Genomic DNA, 13,165 nt, shown 5'->3' on the forward strand with positions numbered 1-13,165 from the left:
AAAATGGTAGGTTTATTGACAGGGAATTTACGCTATCCCTGTATGAACATCTACCCTATATATATAAATATATATATATATATATATATATATATATATATATATATATATATATAATATATATATATATATATATAATTAATTATATGTTATATTATAACATGTTCCAGTGATTTATCATATGTATTACCATAATAACATTCTATTAGGTTTGTTTCGCAGTGATAGCAAATTTACAGAATAAGCAGGTACTGTCAGCATCAACATATTTAGAAACAATAAGGTTCACTGCATATATTTTATGTAATTTTTAACATTTTTAAAAAATTTTCTACATTTAATTTTTCGGAATCGTCAGATGACATCATCAAGAAGAAGCCAATGAGAGTCGCTCTCGCGTATAAGCCCCGCCCTAGAATGCTCGAACATGGCTGGACTGATCCGAAATCGTGTTTTTCTTCAGACTTTCAGCAGCAGGAGGTGAGTAAAGTGCACGTCTGTCACTGCGAAACCTTTCTCACTAGCGTTAGTATTTTCAGTCTTGAATGCAACACTTGCTATGTGGTAGGCTGCATTTAAGCGGACGGCCAAAGTTGTTGCTTTAGACTCTTACAGGCTTTTGTAGAAATAACATAGTCATGGACTTGTATATATACAAATACTCTTAACTTTTATTTTAAATCTCTTCTAATTTATGCTTGACTGTTGTATTTTTATTGCTGTAACACTATGTTTTGGTGCAAAATCTGAGAGGATCTGGTTTGTTGACACTCGTCCAGGGGATCAAAGTTCAGTGTTAGGCATTTGAAGATGGCCCTGCTGAGCTCTCTCCGGACCCAGGGTCTCTGTGGGGCCCTGTACTACACCGGGACCAGGAGCATATCCTCAGGAAGCCTTCATATCATAGATTCACTTAACTTCTGGAGTGGTGGCCGAGTGAGCCTTAAAGATGTGGAAACCAAATCCGAACCCGTATATGAGCCTGCAACTGGTAATGTGTTTCTCAAACTAATTTCACCCCTTCTAAGCATTGCCCAATCAATCAGACTTTGCCCCATCAGATGATTACAGTCACATCTGGCTTCCACTGAGTTCCTCAATACACCGTGTTGTTCTATGAAAAGACATTATCATCTCGGATCTTTGTAGGCCGTGTCTTGTGCCAGCTACAAGCTTGTGGTGCCGCAGATGTTGATGCAGCTGTCAGGAGCGCCAGCGCTGCTTTTACAGTGTGGAGTAAACTGGCAGGCATGGAAAGAGCCAGAGTCATGCTAGAGGCGGCCAGACTCATTGAGGTAGACCGGAGTCATTGATTAGGCATCCTAACACATTACAAAACAGTGCTGCATTGATTCAAGTCGTGTTGAGTCTGATCTTTTCAGTTACTTCTGTTGCTGAGAATAGAAGAGAAGAGAGGAGATTGCTGAGATAGAGGTCGTCAACAATGGCAAGTCCATCACCGAAGCCCGCTTAGATGTGGATTCAGCCAGACTGTGCATTGAGTATTTTGCAGGACAAGCCACCACTCTTTCAGGTGAGATGTTTTGCCGTTGAGCATTCTCATATAATACAGTACCACATTTTAAAACTTCATTACTAAAAAAAAAAAAAAAATAAAAAAAAAAGACACTGCCAGTCCAGAGTTCGTTATAATTAAGATTTTTTAAAAAATGCATTAATAATAATTGATAACTGGACAGCAAATCAGAATATTAGAATGATTTCTGAAGGATCATGTGACACTGATGCTGAAAATACAAATTTGTTCACATTTTAAAATACATTCAAGTAGAAAACATTTCTTTTAAAAGTAATATTTCAGTTTTTGTTGAATTTTTTTTGTTATCCAATAAATGCATCCTTGATAAGCATAAGAGACTTCTTTCTTAAATCTTAATTATTACAAACGTTTGACTGGTAGTGAACATACAATTAAAATTAAAATGATAGTTATGTTAACGTAGGACTACACAGGTGTGTTTGGGCTATTCTTTCTCAGGTCAGCATGTTCAGCTGCCAGGAGGTTCGTTTGCTTACACACGTCGGGAGCCGCTCGGTGTGTGTGTGGGAATAGGAGCCTGGAACTACCCCTTTCAGATTGCAGCCTGGAAATCTGCCCCAGCCATCGCTTGTGGTACGTGTTCTATATCTGTCTTTCTTTCTTTCTTTCTTTCTTTCTTTCTGTGCATCTCAATAAATTAGAATGTCGTGGAAAAGTTCATTTATTTCAGTAATTCAACTCAAATTGAGAAACTTGTGTATTAAATAAATTCAGTGCACACAGACTGAAGTAGTTTAAGTCTTTGGTTCTTTTAATTGTGATGATTTTGGCTTACATTTAACTAACAAAAAACCAATTATTAATATATATAAATTAGTTTGTATTTAGTTGCATGTCAGTTAGTTAATTCAAAACACCTGCGAAGGTTTCCTGAGCCTTCAAAATGGTCTCTCAGTTTGGTTCACTAGGCTACACAATCATGGGGAAGACTGCTGATCTGATCTTCACAAGGAGGGTAAGCCACAAACATTCATTGCCAAGAGTGCTGTATCCAAGCATGTTATCAGAAAGTTGAGTGGAAGGAAAAAGATGCACAACCAACCGAGAGAACGGCAGACTTACGAGGATTGTCAAGCAAAATCGATTCAAGAATTTGAATGAACTTCACAAGGAATGGACTGGGGCTGGGGTCAAGGCATCAAGAGCCTCCACACACAGACGTGTCAAGGAATTTGGCTACAGTTGTCTTATTCCTCTTGTTAAGCCACTCCTGAGGTGTCTTACCTGGGCTAAGGAGAAGAAGAACTGGACTGTTGCCCAGTGCTCCAAAGTCCTCTTTTCATATGAGAGCAAGTTTTGTATTTCATTTGGAAACCAAGGTCCTAGAGTCTGGAGGAAGGGTGGAGAAGCTCATAGCCCAAGTTGCTTGAAGTCCAGTGTTAAGTTTCCACAGTCTGTTATGATTTGGGGTGTAATGTCATCTGCTGGTGTTGGTCCATTGTGTTTTTTGAAAACCAAAGTCACTGCACCCGTTTACCAAGAAATTTTGGAGCACTTCGTGCTTCCTTCTGCTGACCAGTTTTTTGAAGATGCTGATTTCATTTTCCAGCAGGATTTGGCACCTGTCCACACTGCCAAAAGCACCAAAAGTTTGTTAAATGACTATGGTGTTGGTGTGCTTGACTGGCCAGCAAACTCGCCAGACCTGAACCCCAGAGAGAATCTATGGGGTATTGTCAAGAGAAAAATGAGACCAAAAAATGCAGATGAGCTGAAGGCCACTGTCAAAGAAACCTGGGCTTCCATACCACCTCAGCAGTGCCACAAACTGATCACCTCCATGTCACGCTGAATTGAGGCAGTAATTAAAGTAAAAGGAGCCCCTACCAAGTATTGAGTACATGTACAGTAAATGAACATACTTTCCAGAAGGCCAACAATTCACAAAAAATGTTGTTGTTTTTTTTATTGTTCTTATGAAGTATTCTAATTTGTTGAGATAGTGATTTGGTGGGTTTTTGTTAAATGTGAGCCTAAATCATCACAATTAAAAGAACCAAAGACTTAAACTACTTCAGTCTATGTCCATTGAGTTTATTTAATACACGAGTTTCACAATTTGAGTTGAATTACTGAAATAAATGAACTTTCTAATTTATTGAGATGCACCTGTATATATTTTATGTAAGTGTGTTTTAGAACACTGGAATCACAGAACATATTCCTTAAATATAGGTATCCACTGATATAAATGGATAATAATACAATTTGATATTATTTTCTCAAACTAATTCAAATGAAATAATAGTCATATAAAATAAATCAATTTAAATGCTACAAGGGTCATTCCATGTTAACTCAACCAGAGGCCCCTGGCTAAAAAATTTAGATTTAGATTTTTTTTTCCCCTAGTGAAAGAAATACATAATTAAAGATATTTCTTTTAAAAAGAAAAAAGTACCAGCTGAATGCAATGTGACCCACATTTAGTTTTTGATTATTCAATATGTGTACAATTTGAACTGTTTACTCATGAAGCCACATTAAAATGCATTAACAAGAGAAGTCTGTCTTTCACCAGAAGATATTTTGCCTAAAAATTACAAGATGATAACCTTAACTTAAATTATGGCACAACATAACACGTCCTGTTACAGACATGAATGATTCACCTGGTGCACTATAAAACATAATCTTAGACCCTAATCCTGGTGAAGAACTTTATTTGTTTAATATCCTCTTTGTTCACTCTCGGTCTGTCCTAGATCTGTGCCTGAAATGATTATCTTAATACTCTCCATTCACAGTCTTCTATTACGATTCAATTGTAGGCAACTCTATGGTGTTCAAGCCGTCACCGGTGACCCCCGTGACTGCAGTGCTGCTGGCCGAGATTTATTCACAGGCTGGGGCTCCTGAGGGCCTCTTCAATGTGGTGCAGGGCGGACAGGAGACGGGTTCTCTGCTGTGTCATCACCCATCTGTGGCAAAGATCTCCTTCACAGGAAGTGTGCCCACAGGCAAGAAAGTAAGACGACCCGAGCTAATAGTAATAGTTGTCACAGAACTTCTTCACGTAAACAATTTGCTTATTGTATGGTTTAAAGGAATAGTTCACCCAAAAATGAAAATGTATTCATTCAACATGTAGACGAGATTGTTTCTTCATTGGGACAGATTTGGAGAAATATAACATTGCATCACTCTCTCACAAATTGATACGCTGCAGTGAATGGGTGCCGTCAGAATGAGAGTCCAAACAACTGATAAAAACAATTATCCACACTATTCCAGTACATCGATCAAGTTGATCTAGTCAAGCTTGTGAAGTGAAAAGCTGTATATTTGTAAGAAACAAATTCATGATTAAGATATTTTAACTTCAAACCAATTCATAATATTATTTTCTCCAGTGAAAAAAAAAAAATTTTCTCATCTGAAGTCTAAAACAGTTATTAATAAATATGAAGGTGGATTTTGATGTAAGAGGACAACAGAGATAGACTTTTTTCCACTGGAGAAAGCATTATTTATTATCGATTATGGACTTATACTTTGGCCAGAAGTGATGGTTTAAAGTTAAAAATATTCTAAATGAATTTGTGAAGAGAAAAACTGTGTTTGTAATAATCAAGTTATTAACTGATTAACTGGAGTGGTGTGGATTACTTTTGGATTATTATGATGTTCTTATCAGCTGTTTGGACTCTCATTCTGACGGCACCCATTCACTGCAGAGCATACATTGGTGAGCAAGTGATGTAATGCTAAATTTCTTCAAATCTGTTCTGATGAAGAAACAAACTCTTCAGCGAGGATGAGTAAATTTCCAGAAAAGTTTAATTTTGGGGTGAACTATTCCTTTGATCTAAGTTTTGTTTATTATACCAGACATTATACAGTACGCTCTATTGAGAAAGTCACTAAGTAGTTGTAGTGGAAACTATCCTGGAATGCACTTCCTTCATTCAAATGCGCGTTTTGGCCCAACAGATAATGGAAATGGCTTCCCGAGGGGTCAAACCAGTGACACTGGAGCTCGGTGGTAAATCTCCACTGATCATCTTTGAGGACACTGACCTTGAAAATGCTGTCAGAGGAGCACTCATGGCCAACTTCCTGTCTCAAGGCCAGGTACTGTACTGGAAAGCCAAGTCAAAGTATGAACATGCATCTTTTTCTATTTCTGTTTCATATTCATGAAAAAAATAATTTTTGGGTGTAGATCGATCAGTAACATCACTTTCAGATAAGGGATCCGCACTCACTGTATCTTCTTGTAATTTATTTTCATTTTGCAACAGAGCAATCGACAATCAAACGTTTCGGCAACAAGCCTTCTTCAGTGAATCATAACTTATGTTTCACATAAAAAGTATTTTTAGAGCATCTAGCCATGCTGATCTCCGGGGAAGTCGTGGCCTAGTGGTTAGAGAGTTTGAGTCCTAACCCTAAGGTTGTGGGTTCGAGTCTCGGGCCGGCAATACCACGACTGAGGTGCCCTTGAGCAAGGCACCGAACCCCCAACTGCTCCCCGGGCGCCGCAGCATAAATCCGGATGTGTGTTCACGGTGTGTGTGTGTGTTCACTGCTGATCAAGTTAATGCATCCTGGCTGTATAAAAGTATACATTTTTGTTGAAAAAATGTTACTGAGCCCAAACTTTTAAAAACTTTCAACACATTTATTTTCAACAGTTTGTCTGCAATTATCCTATAGTGATATCAGCCCAATCAGACTGAACACTAATTATGAAAACCCACTCACATTGATGCACATGCTGTTTATGGTCACCTGTGTTGTGTATCTATAAATATGCTCGTCAGTAGCTCCATATTCATAAACATATGTATTTTTATACACTAATGATTAATGAATATGTATTTTTTGTATTGCTCAATTGTAGGTGTGCAGCAATGGCACCAGAGTTTTCGTGCAAAGCTCAATTCTTCCTCAGTTCTTGAAAGAAGTGGCCAGGAGAACTAAAGCCATCCAGATCGGAGACCCTCTGTTGGATGAGACTCGTATGGGAGCTCTGGTCAGCAAACCACACCTGGACAAGGTGCTGGGATATGTGAAGCAAGCTAAGAAAGAGGTACAAGTGTTGTTCAGAAAATATTCATAGTAGTATGATTGTATCTATATGATATGGTTTGGTTTAAAGTAGTTACTTTTTCCTGATAGGGAGCCAGAGTGCTCTGCGGAGGGGAGCCCTTCGTCCCAGCAGATCCTAAACTAAAAAATGGATACTACATGACACCATGTGTGCTCGGTGAGTTGAAAAAACGGTTGGTCATGTGTTTTGGAAACATTCAATGGTCTGTTTTTGTTCTGTTCTTTTCCTGCAGTCTGTGTTGTGTGTTCATTCACGCGTTCTGTTTTCAGACGGCTGCACGGATGACATGACGTGTGTCAGAGAGGAAATCTTTGGGCCTGTGATGTCAGTACTGTCCTTTGACACCGAGGACGAGGTTCTTCGGAGAGCCAATGATAGCGCTCTGGGTCTGGCTGCAGGAGTCTTTACTAAGTAAAGTCAAAATGATTTTTATGCTCATTACCATTCAAACATTTCAGGTTTCATAAAGGTAAAAAAGCTATACTGTTTGCTAATATTTTCCTTTCCCGTCTGTTTCCGACTCATCAGAGATGTTAAGAGAGCTCATCGTGTTATAGAAAACCTGCAGGCTGGATCTTGCTTCATCAACAATTACAATATCACCCCTGTGGAGGTGCCGTTTGGAGGATACAAGGCCTCAGGTGGAGTTACCAAACATTACTTGTCTGTCTGTGTTTGCTCTGTAACATTAAACACACACTGTACTCAAATTAAACATGACCTTTTTCCTGATTTTAGGTATTGGCAGAGAAAATGGCCAGGTGACCATTGAATTTTACACTCAGTTGAAGACTGTGGTGGTGGAGATGGGTGATGTGGACAGTCTATTTTGAACACGAGCCAGGTGTATTCTGGTTGCAGATCAATGACTGAATCTTACAGAAACATCTTTAAATGCAATTACCAACATTCTCTTAAAACTAACGCAAGGCTTTTAAAATATAAACTGTTATTAAGTATTAATGTTCTCCATGTTTCGCGTGCCAACATAATTTCTGTCACTTAAATGAGAGCTGTCTATGAATATTTCACAATAAAGTGCCTGTACTGTAGGATAGTGCGATTCTTAATGAGCATAAAGAATGTAAACTGTATTCATTTAAAGTGACTATTATTATATTTGATTATTAAAAAGTTTAATGGGATATTTTGGTTAACATGCACGTGTATCAGACCATGCTTGTGCTGTGAATATATGCTTTACCTATTCATTCAGTTGAAGAGACACTATGCATGTAATATTTTTGAACTAATGACAAAAAAATGATTGTACTAAAAAGCGTGTATTATAAAGGAATATTTCATGTAAGGTAATGTGAAGTATTGTTTATTTTATGTATATACTCATACAAGCGGCTGATGTGTCATGCATTCAACATCGTTTGTACTACAAACAGTAAGTCCAATCAATAAATATATACATTCTAGAATATGAGGAGGATGAATTCCCCAGAACTAATTACCCAGTCAAAAACTTTTTAAACTTCTACCTGGTAAAAGGACATTTTACTTCCATTTACTTAAAATATATATATTAGCAAAAACCCTTTAAAAAATCATTTTGTCTGATGTGAACTTGTGGTTTCAAAAGCATTTCTTCTTTTTCCTCCTTGTGACTTTGCTTCGGACACACTTCCTCTGTGCAAATATATAATGGGGAAAAAATGAATTAAAAAAAACAAACAGTTTTTTTTATCTCTATAAAGAAATAAAAAATACCTTACCTTTGCTATAGCTTTTTTGGGCTGTTTGAACTGTGCGATAGATTCTGCAAAAGGTCAAGACAATAGGACTGTAAAAACACGTCTCCACCTCCTTCCATTATAGAAAAGTGAAAGCAAAATATCTCAGATATGGCTGCTGTCATCATTTGGTGCCCGAGTCAGCACAGTAGTGATTCAGTTGGAGCTAAGTCTGCACTGTAGTGATCGTGAGCTGGAGTTACAGCATCAAAGTCCCACCCAAACTCCCACAGACCCAATCGCTAGCACACAATCATGACATCACATCCCATTTTTATAGCATCAAAAATATTGACTAAAACTGCAACCAGCCACTAGATGGCGATCAAAATGTTTTTGCTTCACTTTTCAGGACATGTGCGACACATCTGGTCAGACGAGACCTTCTGAACAAAAGCTGTTTCAGGTACTTACCATCTTCAGAGGGCAGGTCCTGCTCACAGTTTCTGGTCACCTGTCACAAGACAGAGAAACGTTTCAAAATCTGAATCCAGTCTGGTAAACGCATATCAAAGTTTATCATGTATAACATCTGCTTTATACCCTTTCTGCTGCTCTGATTCGAGTGAGAGAGGGTGTCTCCATCTCCATGTCGTTCTCACTCAACTGGCCTCCCTCCTGTAGCTTCCCAAGCCGGCTCTGTGCTGCCGTCACGCGCAACTTCATGCTGTGGAAGCGAGACTGAATATCGCCCACTCTGAAGTGCACTGCAGTTCCCTCGAACCACAGACTGTCATTTACACCTGCCTTGAATCCTGGTGGCTCATACTCAGGTGGAGTGACAAATTGAGACAAAAGCACACCAGTCATTAAGATGTTTCACTAAGCACATTAATTTTTTCCTAAAAGCATTACTAGTTTGAACTAGTCATGAAGAAACCGTTCTTATCTACATCTCTTAACATACTGCAGAAGGATGTAAAGGCAGCATATTGTACCATCATCATAGTAGTAGAGTTTCATAGTGAGGTAAACACCAGTGGGCAAAGCCTCTAGATTCTGCATGAGGAGGAACAGCTTCCTGATGAGGAGCGTTGAGGCTTTCTTTGTGTCCTCCAAGGTCACTCTTGTGTCCCCAGTCACATTACTGAAATGAAGAAAAGAGGAAAGGATTAGTGTGTGTGAGGTGAATGGAGGTTTCAACTGTTTTTGTATTAATGTACTGTCCATGCTGTGTACACTACCAATCAAAAGTGTGGAGTCAGTAAGATTTGTAATGTTTTTTTTTAATGCTCATGCATTTATTTGATCAAAAATATGGTAAAAACAGTAAACAATGTACAATACTACACCTCCACAGGATGTCCATCTGTGGTCCACACTCTGAGTATCTGAACTTAAACTGGTAGGACTCAATGACATGCTGAGAAAACAGACACGTAAGAGACAAAACAGCCAGTTTGGAAAAGTTATATTATTACTGTCCACTTTTTAAAATTTAGATCCTCGCCTCAACTAATATATTGAAAATGTTTCTCTCCAGGTTTGCGTCTAACATTCTTTCAATTTGGGTCCAAAAAGTGTAAACCTTAAGATAAATTTAATAGAAAATATTTATTTTCTTGAAAAAATTATATTCTTTAGAATTTGTCTTTAGTATGATAACAATATAAAAGGCAATAATTTAATGTTGTAACTGTGTAATATTTCACATACACAGTTCCTCACAGTATAAATGATTTTAAACACAAAAAAATATATTTGAAAAAAAACAGTTTCAAAAACCCTGATCTAAAAACTCAGTGGAAGATTGTAGACTTACATTACTGTCATCTGGGCTTGTGTGTACCTGCAGAATAAAAAACAAACAAAAACAAACAGGAAATGTAAATAATGTGGGTTTTTTTGTGAAAAAAGTATTATAGAATTGATAACATGCATAACTGACCCCAATGACCACCATTTGAAGCTGCAAAATATAAAGATCAATGAAATAATAATTTAAAATAAATAAAGAGAAACAGAGATGTATATCTAAATATGGTGCTTTTAACTTACATATCTCTTCTCCAATGCATCAAAACTTCCCAACAGTTGAAGGACAGAAGTACGGTTATATTGACTTTTTATAGCATTATATTTTACACTTCAATGAAGCATTACAAATATACTTTCAAGAACTCATTTGAATATACAAACTAGTGCTGGGAAACGATTAATAGCATCCAAAATAAAAGTTTTTGTTTAATGTGTATACACTGCGTTCCAAATTATTATGCAAGTGACTTTCTGTACAATAAAGAGTCAGATTTGTTGTTTGTGTTGTTTTTCACATCTTTTTAGATAACTGGTATCAGTCTGAGACAGGTTTGTTCAGTAGTTTGCCAGGTCTTCTTAGGTAAATGGAAACCCTACTTAAAGAGGTTGTTCCACATTATTAAGCAAGTCACAGTTCTCATGAAATATCGTGAGGAAGAAAGATCTTTCTGAAGATGAAAAGTATGAAAGAATACAATGTCTTGCAAAACCAAAATCAGACTCTTTATTGTACCGAAATCCTATTGATATGTCACTTGCATAATAATTTGGAACGCAGTGTATTTATTATGTATATATAAAGACACACACATACAATATATATTTTGAATACAATTACATGTATTTACTATATTTTTTTAAATCTATACATGCATGTGTGTGTATTTATATAGTATACATAATAAATATACACAGTCCACACACATATATAATGTAAACAAAATCTTTTATCTTGGATGCGATTAATCGTTGCCCAGCACTAATACAAACATAGCAATTTGCTACACAAGAACAACATATATAATAAAATTACCATTTGACGAGTTTGTGGGCTTCAGGGCATGAACAATCCTGTTTGAGGACTTTGATACACAAATCTGAAGAACAGCATTCATCAGAACTGATTGATATTGATGATATTTCAAACAGCCTGATGTTCATCCATTAATAAATCAGTGTGTGTATACTTATACCTTCCAGGTATCTGGATCTGTAGGAGTCCTCTGGAAATATCCCACGCAGGTAGGTGATGGAGGACACAGCTATAACCACCATGCGTTTGACAAAAACCAGCGACTGAGCTTTAGTATCCAGTGCCTGATGAAACACAGGGGCTTAGCTGATTTATAATACCATGCTTTACAAAGATTAGTGCCTTGAAATCTATATCCACATACGTACATACATACACAGATACTTATCTGGGGACATGTAATTGAGAACACAGTATTTTAATAATAATCTACATGAAAATTACATGTAATAAAATTATAATTTTGGGGCCTTGAAGGAGTAAGTTAACGTTAGTTCACTCAAAAATAAACATTTGCTGAAAATCTAGGGCATCCAAGATGAAGAGGTTTCTTTATCATAAATTTTGCATCACATCACTTGCTGACCAGCATTATTGTGATGTTTTTTAGCTGTTTAAATCTGTTGAGATGAAGAAACAAACTCATCTTGGATGGCCTGAGGGGGAGTAAATATTCAGCAAATTTTCATTTTTGTCTTAGTATTCCTTTAATATATATTAAATATATATATATATATATATATATATATATATATATATATATATATATATAATATATATATATATATATATTAATAATTGATACCACCGTAGTGATTTGCTACTTAACGTAAGTCGAAAAATGACCATGGTAACGTTAACTTAATTCCACTGTTACTACAGTCGTTTTCTACAGTAAAATTGTGATAAAGACATAAGTAAATATAGTGAATGTTATTGATTCTGTATCTCACCTCAACAATCATCTGTTTGTCCTGAGCTAGCGTCTTCTGTCTGGTGGTCATGTTAACTTTACTGTTAACTTCGCTTCCTCAGAGAAATTATCTCCTCAAAACCTGTTATGGCTTATAAAAGAGAACTCAGCACGTTATTAACTTAACTTATCTGCCGTTGTTTATGTAAAGCAAAGTGTTATTTGATAAATATTATCGTTTATTTGTGCCGTGTAACGAATAAAGCGATGACGGTTTAAGGTAAATTACGGCGCGGAATAAACGCGCGCGACAGACACCTGTCACTGTCACGCGCGCATTTGGCGGTAAACACAGAGACCTCGACAGATTACAGGGTGTGAATTATTTCAGATTATTAATACTTGATTAATATTTACTAGTATTTATGTATAACTACAAACGTATGCACACTACAATACTATATACATATATACTACCTGTCAAAAGTTTTTAAATATTTTTAAAGTTTTTTCTGCTCACCAAGCCTGCATTTATTTAATCAAAGTACAGCAATAACAGTAAAATTTTGAAATATTTGTACTATTTAAAATAACTGTTTTCTGTTTGATTTTTCTCATTTTTCTCATCATTACTCCCGTCACATTCTAATATTCTGATTTGCTGCTAAAAAACGTTTATTATTATTATGTTGAAAACAGCTGAGTAGAATTTTTTCAGGTTTCTTTGATGAATAGAAAGAACAGCATTTATATGAAATAGAAAGCAGTTATTTTAAATAGTTATGTATGTGTGTGTGTGTGTGTGTGTGTGTGTGTGTGTGTGTGTGTGTGTGTGTATACATATAAAATAAAATTATAAGAGTAAAAAATCTGAAAGCTAAATAAATAAGCTTTCCATTGATGTATGGTTTGTTAGGACAATATTTGGCCGAGATACAACTATTTGAAAATCTGGAATCTGTCCAAATTAGGTCCTTAGAATTGCATATTACTAATCAAGAATTAAGTTTTGATATATTTACGGTAGGAAATGTACAAAATAACTTCAAGGAACATGGTTTTTAATTAATGTCCTAATGATTTTTGGCATAAAAGAAAAATC

General features: G+C 36.4%; 2 protein-coding genes across 2 annotated transcripts; one reads left to right on the plus strand and one right to left on the minus strand.

Annotated features, from left to right (window-relative positions):
- The first annotated feature begins 355 nt into the window (after positions 1 to 355).
- Positions 356 to 7,926, plus strand: aldh9a1b (aldehyde dehydrogenase 9 family, member A1b). The gene is made up of 12 exons (XM_042717867.1): positions 356 to 480; positions 780 to 991; positions 1,150 to 1,295; positions 1,405 to 1,534; positions 2,000 to 2,134; positions 4,333 to 4,529; positions 5,495 to 5,635; positions 6,408 to 6,596; positions 6,686 to 6,773; positions 6,887 to 7,028; positions 7,146 to 7,258; positions 7,356 to 7,926. The coding sequence occupies exons 1-12, from the start codon at positions 428 to 430 to the stop codon at positions 7,448 to 7,450; spliced, it is 1,641 nt and encodes a 546-aa protein (XP_042573801.1). The 5' UTR covers positions 356 to 427; the 3' UTR covers positions 7,451 to 7,926.
- Positions 7,927 to 7,928: 2 nt separating this feature from the next.
- Positions 7,929 to 12,399, minus strand: zte38 (zebrafish testis-expressed 38). The gene is made up of 12 exons (XM_042717868.1): positions 12,104 to 12,399; positions 11,311 to 11,434; positions 11,150 to 11,214; positions 10,358 to 10,393; positions 10,248 to 10,268; positions 10,122 to 10,148; positions 9,652 to 9,722; positions 9,298 to 9,446; positions 8,903 to 9,141; positions 8,774 to 8,813; positions 8,342 to 8,385; positions 7,929 to 8,255 (listed from the first exon to the last, which is right to left on the minus strand). The coding sequence occupies exons 1-12, from the start codon at positions 12,152 to 12,154 to the stop codon at positions 8,202 to 8,204; spliced, it is 921 nt and encodes a 306-aa protein (XP_042573802.1). The 5' UTR covers positions 12,155 to 12,399; the 3' UTR covers positions 7,929 to 8,201.
- Between the last annotated feature and the right edge of the window lie 766 nt (positions 12,400 to 13,165).

This window comes from Cyprinus carpio, chromosome B2, assembly GCF_018340385.1.
Source record: "Cyprinus carpio isolate SPL01 chromosome B2, ASM1834038v1, whole genome shotgun sequence".
Lineage (NCBI taxonomy): Eukaryota > Metazoa > Chordata > Actinopteri > Cypriniformes > Cyprinidae > Cyprinus > Cyprinus carpio.